This window comes from Giraffa tippelskirchi, chromosome 4 (assembly GCF_054371585.1).
Source record: "Giraffa tippelskirchi isolate mGirTip1 chromosome 4, T2T-mGirTip1v1.2.pri, whole genome shotgun sequence".
NCBI lineage: Eukaryota > Metazoa > Chordata > Mammalia > Artiodactyla > Giraffidae > Giraffa > Giraffa tippelskirchi.
This window is the reverse complement of record NC_137278.1, coordinates 207,013,801-207,035,060: the sequence shown is the minus strand read 5'-3', so window position 1 is coordinate 207,035,060 and position 21,260 is coordinate 207,013,801. Positions and strand designations below refer to the sequence as shown.

The 21,260-nt window shown below is 50.8% G+C and overlaps 1 protein-coding gene and 1 long non-coding RNA gene across 32 annotated transcripts in view; one reads left to right on the top strand and one right to left on the bottom strand.

The window, feature by feature from the left end:
* Nucleotides 1–21,260, top strand: part of EFCAB6 (EF-hand calcium binding domain 6) — a 241,057-nt gene that overhangs the window by 205,116 nt on the left and 14,681 nt on the right. For 28 of the 31 annotated variants that reach the window (XR_014081614.1, XR_014081615.1, XR_014081611.1 and 25 more), the window contains one exon: nt 19,323–19,550. Coding sequence is in view for 24 of the 31 variants with exons in the window: in XM_081587880.1 (XP_081444006.1) it covers nt 19,323–19,550 (228 nt within the window). In the remaining 7 variants the exon portion in view is untranslated. Of the gene's footprint in view, nt 1–18,362; nt 18,501–19,322; nt 19,551–21,260 lie in introns of all 31 variants that reach the window. The other 3 variants (XM_081587858.1, XM_081587857.1, XM_081587867.1) reach the window with 1 other exon arrangement.
* On the bottom strand, nt 1,229–3,076 carry LOC145544751 (uncharacterized). The gene is made up of 3 exons (XR_014081633.1): nt 2,834–3,076; nt 2,255–2,440; nt 1,229–1,704 (listed from the first exon to the last, which is right to left on the bottom strand). It is a non-coding gene; the product is annotated as an uncharacterized LOC145544751 (long non-coding RNA).

Sequence of the window (21,260 nt, the reverse complement as noted above, 5' to 3'; positions counted from 1 at the left end):
GTGCACAGCTCAGTGGCATTAAGTCCACTCACGTTGCTGTGTAACCATCTCCAGAACTCTCGTGATCTTGCAAAACCAAGCCCGTGTCCCCGTTAAACACTTAACTCCCTACCCCTCTCCCCTCGTCTCTGGCAAACACCGTTCTGCTTTCTCTATGAACCTGACAACTTTAGGTGCCTCGGATGAGTGAGCTCATACACTGTTTGTCCTTTCGTGTCTGGCTTCGTTCACGAAGCACAGTGTCTTCAGAGTTCATCCTCTTGTAGCGTCAGAGCGCCCTTCCTTGTTAAGTCTCATGATATCCGTTGTATGGATAGATCATATTTTGCTTATTCCTTCACCAATCACCGTGAGCCTAAGCGCGCAGATTGAATGCGTGGTTTCACACAGTGGAGGTAACACTGTAGATGTAATCACATGTCTTGCTTTTTTTCCCTTAACATTACGTGTCACTTCAAGTTCTTCCAAACGTGAGTTAAATGTCTGTATAACATTCCATCGACTCTTTATTTTTAGGCATTTAGGCTTTTTCCCCCCAGTTTTTGCAATTATAATTTACTTTGCGGTAAACACTTTGTATGTCTACGTCCATATTTTGGATTTTTCTTCCTAAAGAAAGAAACCAAGAAATAAAATAACTGGGTTCAAAGGATAGGAATACTTTTATTGATCTTGAAAGCAGCCCTATTTAAAGAAAATAATTTCTTTTCTGTGAGGTTGCATCCTATGAAATTGCCGTCTTTAGAGCCCTAAATGATTGACTATTGACAATTTCATATGGTTTAAGCTAATAGTGGTAGAAGCCATTTGTATCCATTTACATGATTTGGAGCGTAGCAATCATTGTGAAGGAGAAAATTAAAGTCACTCCTAGGGATAAAGTGTTAACATTTTGAAATGAAAGTGATAATCACTCAGTCGTGTCTGCGACCCCATGGACTGTAGCCTGCCAGGCTCCTCTGTCCATGGGATTCTTCAGGCAAGAATACTAGAGTGGGCCACCATACCCTTCTCCAGGGGATCTTCCCGACCCAGGGATTGAACCTGGGCCTCCTGCATTGCAGGCAGATTCTTTACCATCTGAGCCACCAGGGAAGCCCAGTATCTTGGTGTATTTACCTCTAGTCTTCTTTCCTCTACAGATATCCTTTGGCGGGTGGGGTCAAGGACAGGGAGCATGTGCTGCTGAATTGGGGGGTTATTGGGGATTTTCCTTAACTCTTAAAAGACTTTTTAAAACAAACATTTATTATTTGTATCAAAGTAGTATATGCCCATATAGAAAAAAAAATGTAATTGTTGCAAAAGATTTCAGAGCAGAGATCACTTGATCAGCTGTTCACCCCAGTCCCTTCCGGCAAAACAGCCCCTATAACCCCTTCTGTTTCTCTGGCTGCACCTCCCTGTCCCTCAGCTGCTTGTCCTCCCATTTCTTAGTCATCCCCACCCTGGAACTTTCACCATTTTCCACCCCAGCTGCCCAACCTCTCCCCTGGGCCCCTGTACATCCCTCCCAGAGCTGCTTCTTCCCCTCCCGTGACATTGCTGGCATTTCCGCGTCAGCAGTGTGTCTCTAAAGCGTGGATCTCGTGGGATGTGTCCCGTCCCACCCACTTTGTCCATCAGCCAGGGCTTCCGGTGGGCCACTGTGCACCCGGCACTGGGCAGGGTCCTGAGGTCAGCCGTTGAGCCAGGGCCTGTATCCTAGCAAGAGAGACAGACGAGCAATGAGAACATGTATCAGATGTCAGAATCTGATCTGTGCTGTGGGATCAGATAAAGCTGGGCAGAGGAGGGCCCGGTGAGAAGGGGACATCTGAGCTGAGACACGGCCGAGGGGAGGGAGGGAGCCGCGTGACCTCTCGGGGCAGGGGGGGCCGCCCTGGAGAGCCCAGCTGGCTTGAGATTTGGCGGCTGCCTGGACTGGGGCGAGGGGCAGGGCAGAGAGGGTTAGTACCAGGTGCCCAGGGAGCGATGGGGCGGGCGGCCTCTTAGCACTTTGAACTGCATGGAGACCCAGGGAAGGTTTGGGAAGAGGAGTGCCATGACCGTGAGGGGCCTCGGAAGAGAAGACTCGGGGGCCAGGGGCAGGCAGGGAGGTCGGCATGCCCTGGGGAGGGATGTGCTGGCAGAGCTCCTTTAGCAAATGGAAGGCGAGAGAATGAGTCAGGAGCAGCCCTTTGACTGGGGAAGGGAGCAGGGGGACAGGTGTCCTGGGCCGTCGGTTTCACCGATGCCCCATCACTGGACTCACGGCAGCTTCCAGGTCTCCAATTGCTACAGCGTGTCCTTGCCAAGCACGAATGAGCACGTGCCCAAACCCTTCCTGCGGCCTCCACTGGCCACGCGGAGTCCTCACGGGCTCTGTCCAGAGGTTGCACCGTCGGCAGTGTAGGAGGCTCATCCCCGCTCACGGGTCCCTCTGAGGGCTCTGGAGTCCCTGAACCCAGAGCGTGGCAAGGGGGGCGTTTCCAGAGCCTTGAGTGTTGCCCCCTGCTTCCCCCCACACTCGTTCCACCTGACCTCATCTTGGAGTCCCCTGCGCCTAGGGAAGCACCTTGCTGAACATTGTTAAGAGGAGGCTTTAGGACTAACTGTAATGTAAGTGACGGTGGGAAGTGTGCTTCGAGACAGAAGGGGGCCCGGGGGCTGGAGGGGCTGCAGCAGGGATGATGGCACCCCCCAGCCCACTGCTCAGCCCTCCTACCCTCCCCGTCCGCGTGCACTGGGCGCTTGGGATGAAATGGTATCAGCCCCTGAACTGGCTTGGGGAGGGGGTGTGAAGATGGAGGTGCCTTTACCAGAAGAGCAAGTTGAGGCTGGGGCTGCTGACCTGAAGGACACGAGGCACAGGGCGACCACAGATGTTCAGGGCACGTCCATCTGCTGATGGAGGAGGGGTCAGGGCCAAACCACCGGGGCCCTGCACCCCTCGCTCCAGAATTCAGGTCCCAGACCCTGGAGACTTCTCAGCAGGGATGTGGGTCGGCTCCCACGAGGGTGGACTGGGATGGTGAGGCGGCTGTGGACGAGCTGTGACCCCGCCCCTACCTAGTGTCTAATGGTGGGCTGACGACTGTTCTTGACAGAAAGAAAAGAAGTTAACTAACAACAGGAACAGTTAATGCATCCTCCTCGAGCTCATTAAATAACGACACCAGCCATCCCTTCCTCTAGGGGATGTCCGGGCGGCAAGTAATTAAAAGGAGATTACCGAAATGTAATTAAGGCAGTCGGGACCTCTCCTCGCAGAGGAAGTTCTCCGTGAATAATCCCCAGCCGAACTGAATCCGCTCTTGGAAAAGGGACAGCTGGAAAGGTAGGGGAGGCGTCGCGAAAGGCCTTGCGGGAGCTGGAAGCACCTGGAGCGTAAAGATGGCAACTTCACCCATCTCTTAGATGGGGTGCCAAATGCCCCCCCCAAACCTGTATAGATCCGTCTCCTGTGTCGTTCACACACCGCAGGGAAAGGCGCCTCTGCTCCCATCACACCAGATGCTGCAGTACCTTCCAGATCCCAGGGTGCAGCTGAGCCCTGGCCTTTCGGCTCCCCGCTGCCCCGTGACGCACCCCTAAAGTGCTCCTCAAAGTGGCGGGCCGCAGCCGGTACAGATCGACCACCCCAGCATCAGCTCTGCACGTGGGCCCTGTGTCCCTCTTGGAACCCCGCACTGCCACCCAGACCCGAGCCCGCCAGCTGCTGACCACCGAGGCAGGCACCGATTGGCTTGGCCAGCCAGGAGCATCAGGCCAGAGTCAGGATGAGACGCACTTGCCCAGCTGGCACCAACGAGGAGCAAGGAGGTGTTATGAAAACCGAAGCACTCCCAGGGCCTCGCTTGCAAAGTAAAGAAAGAGAAAACAGGACAAGCCGTGGACGTCAGCACCAACACCGTTCTCGTAAGATCTCGCGAGATGGGTGAAGATGTCACCTGAGTGTCTACCCTCAGCAAATACCTCTTTTTCAATTCTGGGAAAAAAATTTTACCTTCAAAATGCTACGTGCAAGCTATGTAGAGTATCACTTTGTTTTTAGAAAATCATTTCTCTTTAACATTTCTTTTATGTCTTAAAGTGAAATTTCAGTATCCTCTGTGAATATAAAATAATGCTCAGAGCAGACATAGAATTTTTAAAAGGCACAGTAGGAATCCATATAAAATCTTTCTACTTTATTACCATGGAAATAATGGAATTTTTAACAAAGCGCATCCTTATTCAATGCAGAGTAATTATTTTCCCACATTTTAGCTAACCAAGACCCAATGAGATATCAGTCCTTACCTTGTGTTTATAATATATCACCTCTAAAGTTATCCAGTGAGAAGTTAAGCAACTTGGAGATGATTTTTTTTTCCAAGGGAGAATTTAAGGTTGTAGTTTTCAACCAAAGAAGAGACCGTAACCCACATCAAAATGATTGTAATCTTTCATGAGCATCATGTTTATATTAGTTGCCAACAGTGTTACTTTGATTTATTTTTCTTTTTATTGTAAGTATAGTGGTGTCCATGTATTTTTAATGAATATTGTAAAGAATGGGGACATTTCCTTTTCAGGAAAAGGCCCAAAGATTATTGGAAATAAATTAAAGAAATTATTAAGATATGCCATTCCAGTTATTTACTCTTGCCCCTGATGCCAAAAAAAAAATCCAAGTGCTCAAAATATAATTTTGGTGATTTTTGAATGTTTCCCCTAAATTTCACTCACTTTCCACTTCCAGTAGAATACTTGCTACCTGTTGTTACTGTTGTCCTGGAGACGGTTGAGGATACGACAGCTTGGGAGGGATAACTCAGGTCACTTGGATGCTTGGGGTGGCCTTGGTGGCAGTGCAGGGTGAGGGGCTCTGGGCCACCATGCCTGAGCTAAAGGAAGAGAATCATAGTCAACCGCCTGGAATGAAAATGATGCCGTCACACCGGAGGAGCAGTCGGGCCAACCTGCTCGGGCTCCCTGACCACCAGTCAGCATGACGCGCCGTCCTTCTCGTGAGGTTAAAACGCATGTGTGCATGGTAAGTTGCTTCAGTCATGTCCGACTCTTTGTGACCCTATGGACTGGGCTCCTCTGTCCATAGGATTCTCTTAGGCAAGAACACTGGAGTGGGTTGCCATGCCTTCTTCAGGGTATCTTCCAACCCAGGGATCGAACCCGAGTCTCTTTTGTCTCCTGCATTGGCAGGCGGTTTCTTTACCACTAGCACCACCTGGGAAAACCCAGTTCTCCCAAACCCGAGTGGTTGAAGCACCCACAGTCCAGGGCCCCACCTGGATCTGGAGCTTCCAGTCGGAAGGAGGAGCAGTCCCGCCGCCCCCGCCTTCATCAGCTTCCGGGAGGTGGGTAGTAGGGGGACTGGGCACCTGCTGCTCTAGCAGCTGCCAGATGGGCCCCGGCTGGAGCAGGACGAGCTCGCCTGCCAAAGCAAACTCAGTCTGGTCTCCATGCTTCTTGCAGAAAAGCGAAGGGCCGCGCCAGGCTTGCAGCCACCTGAGCCCGCGCACTGCCAGCAGGGCCAGCCTCAGCCCGTCTCCAGGGGACCCTGGGCAGCTCCTCCAGTGCCTCACGAGCATTCCCCTGGTATCCAGGCTGGCATTCCCTCCCGATTCCTGCCCTGGGCGGGACGCTCTCTGCCTGTTCAAGTAAGCAGACTGTGGTGTAGCCTGCCCCAGAGACCCTCACTCATTTCATCCCTGCAGGGATTTGTGATCCAATTCAGTTGCTGTGTTTGGATCAGTTAACCACCAGCATTGAGCTGTACTACTGATCCTACAAGGTCATGACCGTATCAGGAAGCCAGGAGTCAATCCAAGAAGTCATTGTCCCAAGCAAGACTTGCAGAGCAAATCCAGGATGGCACTTGCGTCTTAATTGTTACCGTGTACCTGCGTGTCTGGCTTGGAGGCGAGCTGCTTGGGTTCTGGCTTTAATTGCCCCATTAGACTGGGAGATTCTTATCTCCCCACGTTTAGCAAATGTGAGCCACCATGTGCCAGGCCCTGGGCCAGCCCTGGTGTCCAGACTGGTGGGAGGACAGGTGAGCATGCACACACCTCCCCAGGGGCGAGGAGGCAGAAATGGCCCCGACCATTCGTGCAGGAACCAGAAGGCTCCACCGCTCGGCGTTCACTGAGGCCTGAATGTGAATGGTCCCTGTTGAGAGACTGGGAGGAAGAAGCACGTCACCTCCCCAGTGATTCTGCCCGGCCTGTTCCTGCCTTTTCTTGCCACCCACAGTCAGATACCAACATCCAAACGGAGGCTGGTACGCACTGGGCATGTGCTGTGAGCCAGCCCTGTTCCAGGCACTTCACCTGAATTAACTCAGCTCATCCTCCTGAGAACCCTTTTCAGTTCAGTTCAGTTCAGTCGCTCAGTCGTGTCAGACTCTTTGCGACCCCATGGACTGCAGCACGCCAGGCCTCCCTGTCCATCACCAACTCCCAGAGCTCACTCAAACTCATGTCCATTGAGTCGGTGATGCCGTCCAACCATCCCATCCTCTGTCATCCCCTTCTCCTCCTGCCCCGCAATCCTTCCCAGCATTAGGGTCTTCTCCAGTGAGTCAGTTCTTCGCGTCAGGTGGCCAAAGTATTGGAGTTTCAGCTTCAGCATCAGTCCTTCCAATGAACACCCACGACTGAACTCCTTTAGGATGGACTGGTTTGATCTCCTTGCAGTCCAGGGGGCTCTCAAGAGTCTTCTCCAACCCCACAGAGGAGGAAACAGGAACAGAGAGGTTTCAGCATGTATTCCCAGTCACACAGCTAGGAGCAGCAGAGCCGGGATTAGAAATCCAGCCGGCGCTCTCAGCTTCCTACTGTCAGTCTGAGTGTCTGCATGTCTACCGCACAGGATTGCTATTCTGGTTAAGTGAGTTAATTCGGAATGAGGTTTGCATGGTACTGAACATAGCAAACACCAAATGTCTGCATTATTATTATTTTTCATTCTGTCCTCCTTCAGTGAGTATCTGGTTAGTGTACAATGTTCAATAATGATGTGACTATATGGTGTGTAATTTATTAGGGTGGAAGAATTCATTTTCATAGTTTCATAAATGACTTCAGCCACGAGTTTATTGAATCATTAAAGGGTCGCAGGGGTAGCTTAAGTGTTTCCTCTGTTTCTCTGCATTTTATGGCAATTTCGTGCTACTGAAGGGTCTGTGGATGGCACCCCACTCCAGTACTCTTGCCTGGAAAATCCCATGGATGGAGGAGCCTGGTAGGCTGCAGTCCATGAGGTCGCTAAGAGTCAGATGCGACTGAGTGACTTCACTTTCCCTTTTCACTTTCATTCATTGGAGAAGGAAATGGCAACCCACTCCAGTGTTCTTGCCTAGAGAATCCCAGGGACGGGGAAGCCTGGTGGGCTGCCCTCTATGGGGTCGCACAGAGTTGGACATGACTGAAGTGACTTAGCAGCAGCAGCAGCAGCAGAAGGGTCTGTGGATTTGGTGTTTGCAGAGGTGTCGGGTGGATCCTCTGCGAATGTCGAGCTGTGGAGGGGAAGTGAGCCCAGAGAGCTGGAGTGGGAGGCCCTCGGTCTATGTGGTCAGGGCAGAGGTGGCAGAAAGGGCTCTCTGATGAGCTTGCAGTGCATCAGGACATCAGGAGATGGGCTTCCCAGGTGTCAGGATCAGTGCGTGCAAAGACCCAAGATGACAAACCTGTATTTTGGGAACAGCTGAAGTGTGGGTTTGGGGCTGGAGTGGGGAGAAGGAGAGGGAGGGGGATGCGAGGCGGGGACAGAGGGTCCGGGAGGGAGGCCGCGGGGCAGGGCCCTGAGGTGGGTCTCCCCCGTGCTGGCCTCCACGGGCATCTCACAGCATCAGCTTCTCCAGGCAGGGGCTGGCCTCAGCCGTTCAAGTCCTGTGCCTGGGACAGAGCCCGGCCCGCAGCAGGCCCTCAGTCTGTGTTGATGCCTCTCTGGGGTAGGCTCTGTACTCATGCGTGTGGCGGGGGCTGGGGTCACGAGAGGATGAGAGAGCACAGCTCTGAAGTCAGGCCGTCTTGAGCTCCAGCATCAGCTCACAGGGGAGGAGCCCAGGTCCTGATCTCCTCAGGGAGAAGCCCCACTTACTTGTCTAGAAACAGGAAGGACGCGGCTGTCCCCAAGGGCAATGAGAGGGTCAGAGAAGCTTCGGCAATGCTGCAGCTCAGAGCCTGGATGAAGGAGCACAGCGAGGGGTGGCCCCCAGGACGGCGTCTCAGTAAGCCTTGGTTCAGTTTGCTTGAAGCTTGGCTTGAGTGCAGCCCTTCCAAAGGAAAAGGAAGCTGAAATCTCCAGATCTGCGTCTGTTCATCACCCAGAAAGAATCCCTGCTCGGTCAGAGACCCCAGGGTGGGCAGCGTCACGCCCCCAGGAAACCCGGGTGGTACCTGCAGTTCTGGCCTATCTCCCTCACTTCTGCACACAGCATGCTGAACCGCCAAAGCCGATCTGTCCATCACTAGGGCCTCCAGACCTCCCGATACCCGAGCGTCCACCCGTGGCCCTGTGCGCGGGGGTACCTGGGAGATGCAGAAGTTGGTTCCTTGATCCACCGGGAGGTGTCTGTATCAGCACGTTTGCACACATAGGTTTCACTTTATTTTCATCTAGATTTTTTAAATGTTTTATCTTTTTTTTGACAGGCAGTTTTACTGCTGTTGTTATTTTTAGCGTTCATTAATTCACTGTAAATACAAATGAAGATACAGTACAATTAATTTCTTTGCTAATCAAAATATTTGATCAGTGAAGCGATTTTTCAATTCTTAGAAGTAATTACACTGTTCTTTAAAAGGAAGTGGAGGAATTCTTTACCGAGTATTTCTAATTAGGAGTTTTTGCTACCTGCTGTGTTCTTATTCTGTATGAAGTTTCAGGATTTTTTTTTCCCTCTCCTATAAGGAATCATGGGGAAAAAACTGTTTAATTGTCTCCCCAAGTATTCAGAACAAAACTTAGTAGAAGAATCATGCAATCTGATTAGCTTAATTATATCCTTCCTAAGAGTTAAATCAATATACCAACATGTTTCTAACCTGACAGCTGATGCAGACCTTGCTAAACCATGTTGTCCCAGCCAGGTAACAGCCCCCTTTGGACGCCCACAGGACGAGTGACATCAAGTCCTTTTGCTCAGTGACCATCATCAAGGAGCAATGAGAGCCAAAAGGTCACCTTCTCTTCTTGTACTCTGAGCTCAGTACCTTTTATTTCTCACTAACTGGAAATTCAGAACTGAATCAGTCAGCTATCGCTGTATAACAAAGAGCCCCAGAACCTCCAGGACTGTAAATATCTGTTCAGCTTTTGCATATGGGCTAGCAGACCCGGGCTCAGCTCTGGGGGCCTCCCTGGGATGTCTCTGCTCCCTTGGACCAGAGTGAAGCAGGTGAGCTCCTCTCAAGGTGGCACCACAGACGCAGGAGGGCTTGCTGATCATGCAAAGGCTTTTTAATGCTTCGATCCCATTGTACTTGCTGACATTCCCTTGGCCAAAGCAATCATACGGCTGAATGCAAAGCTGAGGGATAGGGAAATATTCCCAGCTCTTCAGTGGGAGGAAACTCAGAGCCGCATGGCAAAGGCTGTGGAGATGGGAGCTGAGAAGCAGGCCTTGGGTGCACCATGCCTCCAGGAAGCAGATACACCTGCATGTCTCCGTCTCCAACTCCACTGGATCACTTGACAGTTCATCCACCCTCCCCTGCCGTGTTCTCTCTTCCCTGTTGTCTAGAGAAGTTGCTTAGGATACTGTGTCATGGAAAATTGATTTTATAAGTCAGCCAAGACGTGGCTGGACATAATTTATTGACAGGGTACTAGAAGGCTCTTTTTTTTAAAATCACTCCCTTAATAGAGCTATTGAAATGAGAGTACAATAAAACTGAACATGAGCTAACAGAATTCCTGGGTCAGTGAGCCCTCCAGAGTACACCCTGCCCCGTGTCACTGATTCTTGTCCTTGGCTAACTTTCCCCAGCTTTGAATTGTGGGGCACAAACTTCTCCCTTGGGGCTTCCCCAGGCGTGCATGCTCAGTTGCTAAGTCATGTCCACCTCTTTTGCAACCCCACGGACTGCAACCAGCCAGTTTCCTCTGTCCGTGGGATTTCCCAGGCAAGAATACTGGAGTGGGTGGCCATGCCCTCCTCCAGGGGATCTTCCCCACCCAGGGATCAAACCTGCAACCCCCTTCAACTATGAGTTCCCTACAGCAGAGCCAGGGCTAATTCCTGAATCAATGGGGTGCTCCCTGTTTGTCCTCTGTCTCCTGGGGTGATTCTCGTGGGGAGTTCCCTCCGACTGGTGTGGCTGTCATGATGCTACAGATGGAGAACCTTGGCCCAGAGAAGTGAGGTGCCCGCACAAGGTCCAGCTGGAAGATGGGAAGCAGAGCTGTAGCCTGGCCATCCCGAATCTGAGCCCACAGCAGGCCCAAGGTTAGGAGCCCAGGTTATCCCCCACCTCGGGGCGGGTGACCACATCTAGACCAGGCTTCCATCCTGGGCAGGCTGGCTTAACCTGCAGGCAAGAGCAGGCGCCATGTGCCTCTCCCTTCTGATGACTTGTGACAGAGGCTGTGGAAGCCAGGAGCCAGGACTCAAACCCAGGTCTGCCCCACCTCCTGACTCAGGCAAAGCTGTCTCTTAAAAAACCGGCAGGAGCAGCAAGAAGGCCGCCTGTGTTGGCCAGGCATTGGGTGAAGCCCCGCGTGTGTCGTTCTGTTGAGATCTGAGGCTGCCCTTGGAGACGGTTCAGGTTTTATCCCCATGGGGAAAGGGAGGTGGAGGGTGTGCATCTTGCCTGAGGTCACCAGAAAGAGCAGCACGGAGCCCCGTTCAGCCCCAGCTGGCGCCGAAGCCCTCGGTTGACCACAAGCTGTCCTTGCTGTCCACCCCGGGCCCCTCCGCTGGACCAGCCTAGCCCCTGACCCCCTTCGGCTCGATCCGAGTCGGCCGAAACTTGGGTTCCTGGTGTTGCTTCCTGGTGGTGCTCCGGAGGCTTGTGCGACCATCCCTTCTTCCTGTTCCGTGTCAGGCGCTGAGTGATGATGGTAGGTGTGGCCTGAGCCCTGGGGGGACGGGACACGGCGTGGGGGGTCCCTGCACTGAGCCTGCAAGTTCCCCCCAGTGGTCACCCAGCACTCTGTGCGCTTGGAGACACCTCAGTCTGAGCGGAAGGCACATCAGAGATGTCGGGGCTGTGGGGGGAGGGGAGGGGCTCTGGGCTGGGGCAGAAGAGGGGGCCCTGGGAATTCAGCACAGGCCTCCCTCTGACCCCCCACTCCAGGCCGCCTCCCTCTGACCCCCCCACTCCAGGCCGCCTCCCTCTGACCCCCCCACTCCAGGCCGCCTCCCTCTGACCCCCCACTCCAGGCCGCCTCCCTCTGACCCCCCACTCCAGGCCGCCTCCCTCTGACCCCCCCACTCCAGGCCGCCTCCCTCTGACCCCCCACTCCAGGCCGCCTCCCTCTGACCCCCCCACTCCAGGCCGCCTCCCTCTGACCCCCCACTCCAGGCTGCCTCCCTCTGACCCCCCACTCCAGGCTGCCTCCTTCTGACCCCGCACTGGTTGGAGCCGCCTTTTGGGTGAGTCCAGGCAGTAGCAGGATTTAGAACCACTGGATTTCACTGTAACTCTTGGTTTTTACTAAATGAGATACGTGGCTACATTTGAGTCCAAGAAAAGCTCCACAGAAGCGAGATGTTATTAGTCGGCTCTTTGATGATTGTATGCTTCGTATACTGGGGCACTGTTAACTTGTATGTATTGTGCTGCTGCTGCTGGGTAGTCACAAAGGGGCCTGGGAATTTTCTTTTTGGCACAGGTGGTCTATGTTTCTCTGCAATATCAAGAGGGACCAGTGTTTAGTAAAACAAGGTTCTATACGAATACCCTTGAAAAAATGAGAGAGGATTCCTTCCAGACATGGAAATCATCCTCTAATTGGGTCAGGTCCGTAGTGCAAAAAATTCCACTATTTTTTTTTTTTTCTCATTTGTAAAGTCACCGGAAGAGCCTTGCGAGCATCCAGTTGTCAGATGACGGGCTGCAGGAGGAGCGGGCCCATCGCTCCGACTCCAGACAGTCGTGGGGACGGAAGCGGGCGCCCGACGGCCCGTCCCTTCCCGGAGCTCTGTCTTGCAGCTGCAATCCCGAGGAGGCCTTTTATGTAAAGCGTAGTTGATTTTGGAAAGTGACATTTGCATCTGAAGATAGTGGTGTCTTTTCTGATGAGGAGAAACATTGCTTCCAGTTATAGAAAAAGCCCTATTTTCCCCCATTCAGATAGAATGATCATGTGACAAGTGCCAGGGACACAGAAGCGCCAGACCAAGAGCCATCTGCTCCTCCCTGGCGTCTCCAGTCACTCGGAGCGAGGCTGGCGGCGCCCAAGCGGCTTTGCGAAAAAGCAAGGTGGGGACAGGAACATGGGCACCTGACCGCCTCGAGCCCAGTGCCCCTGATGGGAGAGCCGGGAGGCCCTGCCCTCCTGAGGCCAGTGGGTGCCCCGGGGGGCCTGGGGTAGGGAGGGCTGGGACAGCATCCCTGGGGCCTGGGGACCTTCCAGTCCGAGGCTGGTCCCACATGCACCAGGGCGCTGCCCGTGATGCCGCTGGGGGCGGGGCCTCTGGTGATCTTTGTTTCAGTTTGTGCCCTGTTTGTAGTTTCTAAGTTTTCTGCCGTGAACACACAGTAATCGTCTCTGCTAGCAGCCCAAGAATATTCTGCAACCGGCCGCAAAACCAGCTTTGGGACAAATCAGAGTCACCCTCTCCCTCCGCGTCCACAGCCTGGCCCCTGGTGTGGCTCTGGGGGATGTGGAGAAGAGAACTGGGGGTGCAGGAGGCCAGCGCTGCTCCCCTGACCTTCACGCCAGCTTGCCACGCGAGGTTTGCAAGGATCTGTGCCTCCTTCACCTCCGGGCTCTGAGGTTTCCTCCTCGGGGAGCCATTCCCATCAGCTATGTCGAGAGCACACGACCCCTCTCGTAATCTCTGCTCTTCTGTGAAACTGGCTCTCCTCTCTCTCCCCGGCCCCAAGACCCTCCCCTGGCAGAGGCTACTTAAGGATCATCTTTTACCTCCGTCTCCTGCGCATCAGCAGAAAAGCTGATGCGCAGGACGCAGCAGACGCTCAATGCAGCCATCGTGGGCGTGTGTTGAGTGTTCATCCTCTCTGGGTGCATCACCCGCATGTGTGTCACGTGTGTGTACAGATGTGTGCGTGTGTGTATGTGTGTGTGGTCATATGGACCAATTTGCTGCACCCCTTCCCACTCTGCACACCGCAAATATTTTACCGTACTGTTAAACTATTTCTCGAAGCATTCTAAGTAGCTGCATTGTAGAAATACTATGGTTTATTTAGCCATTCTGTTAATTTAGACAATTTTGACATCTAAAGTGTTGCTCATTTTTTGTGAACTGTGTAAATAATACTGTGTGTGTGTTAGTTGCTCAGTCGTGTCTGACTCTTTGCGACCCCATGGACTGTAGCCTACCTGGCTCCTCTGTCCATGGGATTCTCCCCGCAAGAATCCTGGAGTGGGTTGCCATTTCCTTCTCCAGATAATACCGTAATGATCATAATTTCATGAATTCATCTTGTTTACTTCCTTGAGGAGAGTCTTCAAAGGGCAGGTACCAGGTGGAAAGGATAGACACTTTCACGGCTCCACATACCTTATTCTACCTTTCCCATCATTGATATTGTTAATCCAGAAATTTGTGTTTCTTAGAAGAAAAAAAATGGAATCTTGGTTTCATTTCCTGTTTTTTTTTTTGCATCATGACCAGGTCAGAGCTTTTTTTCTTTTTTTAACAGTGATGATCTTTTTTAAATAATTGTTTTACTTTTGGCTGCACTGTGTCTTCATTGCGTCCCGTGGGCTTTTCTTCAGCTGTGATGAGCAGGGGCTGCTCTTAGCTTGTGGTGTGTGGGCTTCCTGTAGCAGTGGCTTCTTGGTGCAGAGTGCAGGCTCTGGAGCGCCAGCTCGGGAGTTGTGGCACCTGGACTTAGCTGCTCCAGCTAAGCACGTGGGAACAGCATGTGGGATGTTCCCAGACCACGGGTTGAACCTGTGTCTCCTGCCTCAGAAGGCAAGATTCTCAACCACTGGACCACCAGGGAAGCCTCTAGATCAGAGCTTTTTAACAGAAGACCCAGGTGGCTGTGCAGAGCAGTCATTTGTTTGATTGGCTGTGTGGTGACACTGTTTATCCATTCTTTCTTTGAACAAATATCAAGGCCCCACTGTGTGCTGGGTTCTTCGAAGCACTCGGAGACTCAGCAGTGAGCAAAAGACCGGAGCCCTGGCCTTGAAGTTTATTTTCTGTTGGGATGGAAAACAATTAGGGTAAATAGAAGGTGGATCAGAGAGTGGAACCTGGGGAGAATGAGAAGGGAAAGGAGAGGGAATGAATGTGTCATTCGGCTCAGGAATGTGGTAGAAACCCTGAGGGGAGGGCAGGAACAGCAAGGGCCAAGGCCCTGAGGCAGGAAGGAGCTCGTGTGTGTGTGTGTGTGTGTGTGTGTGTGTGTGTGTGTGTGTGTGTGTGTGAAGCACAGCAGGAGGCTGGCACGGCATGAGGTCAGAGGTCATAGTGGGCGGGCTGGCGGCCATTGTGATGCCCTGCTGGTTGCTCTGAGCAATGTGGGCAGCCGTTTGAGAGCTGTGCATGATCTGACTTGCACTTTACAGGGATTCCTCAGGGGGAAATGATGCTAGCTTTTTGATTATGGCTTGGCCCTCCCCCACCCCTCCGCCCAGAGAACAAGTGCTAACACGTATGTTCATGTGATGCTCATGCGTGTGTACTTTTAACAGATTGAGGGTGAAAGGAGGGAGGCTGTAATTCATGCAAGATGATGGCAGCCTGGACCAGGAGGTGAGGGTGGAGCGGTCAGCCTCCAGGTACGCACTGGGCGTGGGGCCACTGAGATTTGGGGGAAGTTTGGATGATAGATGATAGACAGATTGCATGATGGATGCATCACAGAGGACTCTGGGCTGGGCCACTGGGCCAGTGTCCATTTGCTGAGATGCGGACCTCGGGAAGGGATGGTGTTTTGAAGCTGTTAACTCAAGAGGGAAGAGAGAATTCCCTTTATGAAACTGGGATGTTCTGTTTTGCTTAGGAGGGCCGCCCTCACCCAAAGGTATCTTGGAGTCAACCAGAGCCACACTGCACTCTGCTGCTTTTGTTTTTGATTCCACATATAAGTGATATCATATGGTAATTGTCTTTCTCTGTCTGACTTACTTCACTCAGTATGACAATATCTAGGTTCATCCGTGCTGCTACAAATGGCACTATAAATGCCAGAACAATGTAAATGTTCCTTTTTATGGCTGAGTAATACTCCGTCGTATATGTACCACACCTCCTGCTTCCTGCTGCCTTTGTAAGTTTGTAACAATGGGCTTTGTGATGTAAGGGCTCAATCACAGAAGAGACATCCTTCTCACTCATGAACAGCCTGAGCGGGTGTCCACTGATCTACTTGTATATCCTGGGCCTCGTTATTCTCATTCTGTTGTTCTGATTTTATCAAGTTTGTGGTGTTTTGATATCTGGTGGCTCAAAAACATCATTGCTAGCCTCTTCCAAAAATTTCATGGCAAATTTTACATAGTTATGTCTCTATATTAAGTTTAATATCTATGTCTAATGGGTCCCCCAAATAGCCATTATGATTTTTACTGGAGTTTTATTTATTTATAATTTGAGAAAGGTTTTCTCTTTTGAAATGGAGTCTTCACATCCAGAAACATGGTATGTGTGTCTTTTTAGTCCGGTCTTTCTTTGATAACCTTCAATAGAATGTGTCTGACTTTCTTCATATAGGTCTCATGCCTTTCAGATGGAATTTATCCCAAAGTATTCAATAGCTTTGTCATTAATGTGAATGTGGATTTTTTTAAATGAGATAATTTCGAACTAGTTATATTTTCTGTATAAGAAAAAAGGTATTGCACTTTCTGCATTTTTACTTGAATTCAGCCAGTTTCATAACTATATTGAGATTTTCTAGTTGTACAATCATATCCAAGAATAATGATAAATGTTGTTTTTCAACATTTATTTTCAACTGTTTATTCCATCTTTTCTTATTTCTAAAGCTAGAGCCTCTAAAAATGTGGCTGGCAGAGCTTACAGTGATCCTGCCCGTCTTGTTCCTAACTTTAGTGGAAATGCTTCATATTTCACCCATGTAACACATTTACAGATAGTGTCTGATTAATACTCTCATGTTTAAGATGTTCATTTTATTTCTGTATAGTTTGTATATTCTTTTCTATTCTATACCATTTTATCAGGAATGACTGCCAGATTTTTTTAGATGAACTTTGCCATATGTTGATTTGTGACCTTTGCTAATATAAGGAATTGAAGACTTCCTAATTCTTAGAATAAACCCTAATTGATCTTGGTGTGCCCTTTTAAAATACGGCACTAAGTATTCCTAACGGTTTTTTTAAAAAAAATTTGTTATATTTGCCATTATGTCCGTAAACTAGATTGGCTCAGTTTTTTTCTCAAGTGTTTTCTTGACTGTATTTTTGTGTTAGGGTAATATACAATGAACAGGAATACTATATATCCCTTTTTGTGTTCTGGAATAATTTGACTAATGTAAAAATTATCTGGCTTCCCTGGTAGCTCGGCTGGTAAAGAATCTGCCTGCAATGCAGGAGACCCTGATTCAGTTCCTGGGTCAGGAAGATCCCCTGGAGAAGGGATAGGCTACCCACTCCAGTATTCATGGGCTTCCCTGGTGGCTCAGATGGTAAAGAGTCCACCTGCAATGCAGGAGACTGGGTTGGGAAGATCCCCTGGAGGAGGGCCTGGCAACCCACTCCAGGGCTTGACACTGTTTTCATGATAGATGGTAGCTCTTTTAACAGCTTTTTAAACTTCTTTTGTGATTATCTGTCTATTCATAAAGTTACGTACGTTAAATTTAGTAATCCTTATCTTGCTAGAAAATGATTCAATTTCCTCTGGAGTTTAAAGCATATTAACGTAAGATTGCCCATTTTACTTTGTTAGAGTTCTTCCATATCTGTTGTTAAAACAGAAGTATTTCTGATTTGTTTTGTGTGTTAACACTTTCAAAGAGTGTTCACACACCCTGTCTCGTGGGAGCCTAGATTCCTCCCGGAAAAAATGAGGAAACCGAGAACAACTTGATTCAGTGACTTGTGGACGCTGCACGGCCAGTTAGAGCCAGAGTCAGAGCGGTCTCCACCTTCCCCTGTGTGACACGGCACCCGTCTTCTTTCCAGTTATGTTCACCCGCGGCACGTCCTCCTCAGGCTCCAAAGGTGTGACCAGCATAAGGATGGACTTGGAGCTTGAGTCTCCACCCGGCAAAGATCCCTCTACTCTCTGATCACTGACACCCTTTGCGCTGTTTAGGGAAAGGCCTTCATACTGAGACACAGGAGGCATGTTTTCAGCTGTTTGAAAAGGTGTAAGGTGTGTCTGTAGGATCACCTTTTTTTTTTTTCTAGAATGGAAAATGAAAGGCATTCATTCACTTTGCAGATGGCTCCCAGTGGACGTATTTGAAAGCATCTGTTAACCTTTGGGTGGCCGAGGATGTAGTGGGCTGTGGTTTGAGTGTAAGGGTGTATAGCCACGCTTTTGAGGGTGTTGTCAGCAGCATCCCGTGTTTGATACAGTTTCGTAGAGGAACGTTCTGCTCTGTCCTGCAGGAAAGTAGCATATAATACACATACTCCTGTGGAACTGCTGAACGTGAATCATGACCAAGTTTTCACATAGGTTGTGGGGATTAGATGTGATCATCTGGCCAGGCACTGGTGCTTTGAAAGAACCGGCCTCCTAGCCACCAGTCACTAATGGTTTTGACTGGAGAAACCCAGTGTATCTGAGAATCCACCCTGGCGTGGGGACAGCCTTCATGCCTTGAACCCCTGGGTTCTCATGGAGCCCAGCCCTCACTCCCACCCCAGGGCCCCACCCCTTCCTCATACTCCAGGAGCCCACCTGCTGATGTGGTGACCACAGGTCTAGCTTCCAGGGCCTTTTCCTAATGGCAGCAAGTAGATGCTGCGAGCCTCGCCCTTCTGATTGCCCTTGCAGGAGGCTCAGGACTCAGCCACTTGCCCCCCACCCCAGCTTCTCCCTTCCGACTTAAGTCTCCTCGGTGCCCAGGGTAGACACAGAGACCCTTGTCATTTCCAGGGCTATTGAGGATCACTCAGTAACTCACCTCACTGCTCTTCCTGTGGTCTCTCTGTCCACCACACCGATCATCAGCAGATGCTGAACGTGGGCTGCAGGCCTCCACAGGCCTCTCTAGCTCACTTGGCCGCATGTTTGTTGCCAGCCCATCAGCCTGCCATCCAGTAAGAAGATCCTGTCTTCCTCCTGGCTCACTCCTCCCTGCAGAAAGCTGTCCTGTACACAGACTGGTCCTATCACTCCTCGGGGATCCCCAGCACGATGGACAGCATCCCCAGGCCCTGTAAGCACCTCTTGGGGGTGCAGAATAGGATCTAGGCAAGCAGACCGGCTCCGTGGTCCTCGCAGCCTCCAACTGCAGGACTCTGCACTCGCCAGGATTAAATCCCTGTGGGTCTCAAAGTCTCAAACTTAAAGGACACTTAACCAACAGTGGTGCTGCAGCATAATATGGTAGCAGTCATCAAAAAGGACTTTTGACGACTTTTGATGACATTCACAGGACTTCCCTAGTGGTCCAGTGGCTAAGACACCACTCTCCCAATGCAGGGGGCCTGGGTTTGATCCCTGGTCAGGGAACTAGATCCCACACGCTGTAACTAAGAGTTTGCATGCCACAACTAAGGCCTGGCACAGCCAAACAAATAAATTAACAATGCCATTCACATTATAGCTGTCATGAGCATAAATCAACCCGTACTCAGGGCTGGAAATGAAAGCAGTCTGGATCCACATCCTTGTTGATTCCCTTACCTCTCAGAGCAGACATTCACTGTGCGTGTGTTCCGCAAACCAGAGGACAGGCCGAGTGAGTGAATGGCTGAGGGTAAGGGGTGGGCCCTCCTCGGCCCGGCCCTTGCCCTGCCCTGCGGGCTCAGTCGCTTTGCTCCCTGCTCTGTGGCTGTTCAGCCCAGGCTCCCACTTTTCAGGCAAATCTGCCCCTGCAGTCAGGCCTCTGGGTCTCTCCGTCTCCTGGCTCACGTTCCTCGTGAAGCTGGGCCTCCCGGGCCCCACCCTCGCCCGAGGCGCCCAGAGCCAAGGCGCCCAGAGCCAAGGCGATTCATTATTTACTAAAGGGGTCGATTTTCTGTCCTGTTTTGCCCAGACCGCTGTGGAGTGGGCTGAGAAGATGCCCAGAGGCCCACGGCGCTTATCGCCCAAGGAAATGGCAAACCAGGAGCTGCTGGCTCGGCTCCACAAGGCAGTGACCTCCCACTACCACGCCATCGCCCAGGAGTTCGGGAACTTTGACACCATGAAGACGAACACGGCCTCCAGGGACGAGTTCCGGTCCATCTGTACTCGCCAGGTCCAGGTTCTGACGGACGAGCAAGTAAGGACCGCGTTCTGTCCAGCCTCCTAAGCAGTGTCATTACGAGTGTCAGGCCAGCTGTTTCCCAGGGTATAGAGAGTTTAAGGCTGTTCTCTATTTTTTAAATATGGGAAGGGGTTTTTTTGGCAGGTAGGGGGAGGGGGGTTGCTTTCATTGTTTTAAATCTTACTAGAGAGACACAGAAGCCTTCTGTTCCTGTAACAGGTATGAAATGCACCATCTCAATTAGGGTGCAAGTCATGTCACCTTTATTTTTAAAATCAAATTAAACTCGGCTCCAGCTCCCACTACCCCTCTTACTCTTTCCCTGGATCATTCCGGGGCCCAACTGATCCAGAGAGACGGCCAGTTTCTCTCCACACTTGAGCCAGGGTGGGGGTTGGAGGTGGAGATGAGGCCAGACAGAGCACGTGCTCAGCATGTCCTGCGAGTGGACCGTGTCCACATCCCCCACCCAGACCCCAACAGCCCAGGGGCTGAGCAGCCAATAACACAGGGCACCAGTGATCCGAACCCACACGTGGATGTCCCTTCTCCCCCAGAAAATGCACTGCCTCCAGCCCTCTCCTGCTGTCAGCTGAGCTGAGGCCCCTTCCATTCCCAGAGAATAATTCAGACGAAAAAGGAAATACAGAACACTCACAAAAGGAACCCAGACTCCCCTCTTCTGGTTCCGCTCAGATCTAGCCCAGGCGCTTCCTACAGCTCCCCATGTGGGAATGTCACTCTGCCCCCCCAACCCCAGAGCTGGGAGAGACTCCACTCCAACCTCAAGACTCCTAGTCTCAGAGTTTTAGGGTAAGGACTGAAAATAATCTTGAGTCACACCCACCCTCCAGCCCTACTCAGGCCACTGAACTCACTACCCTAAAGAATGAATTTGTTAAAAATATTACTAATACGAACGTCAGATTTCACTTTCCTAAAATATCACCTTTTTTTAGGCATTATGATCATTTTTTTGCTAAGAAAAAATTAAGTGCTCTTTCCAAAGAATTCTGTCCCAAAGAACAACCACACCAAGTGAGCTGTTTGAAATACATCTCTCCATTGCTACAAATGAATGGAAGCCTTTCAAATTAATACAGTTGCATTTATTATTCTATGGAGCCAACTAGTAAAGGTTTTGCTAATAAAGGTTTTACTAATAAAGATTTTTCATTCCATCTAAATGAGTAAAATTTTACTCTAATTATAGATGTAAATTAATGACATGCTGGCGTATCTGGCATTCTCAACAGAGAATTTGATTTTAATGGTCCACTAAGAAAGCTTCACCATCCCCAGCACAGACAGCCCCACTCCCACCCCTACCCCCTGCCACACGATCAAGCACTTACTTTTAAACGCTGCCTTCTAAAAATACACGGACATATCTCAGAGACAGACTGCATCATCAAAAGCGTCAAAGTCTGGCATAAGTACCGTGGTTTAAGTTGGGTGATGATTAGCAGAAATTGTGCTATATTGGGGAAGGCTGCTTCTAGATACAGGCTGGTAAACAGAAAGCAAAAGCCCCCGAGATGCATATGTTTTCTCCTTGCATGAGCTGCTTAGCCAACGACCTTCTCCGGTGGATGGTCCTGAGTCTGGCCGAGTAAGGCACAGAAGTAATGTGCACGCTGGATTGGATGCGTCTAGACCCTTCCTGCCAGCATGAGGAAGGGTCCACCAGAGACGCAGGGCAGGTCCAGCTGGGTTAAATAGCTC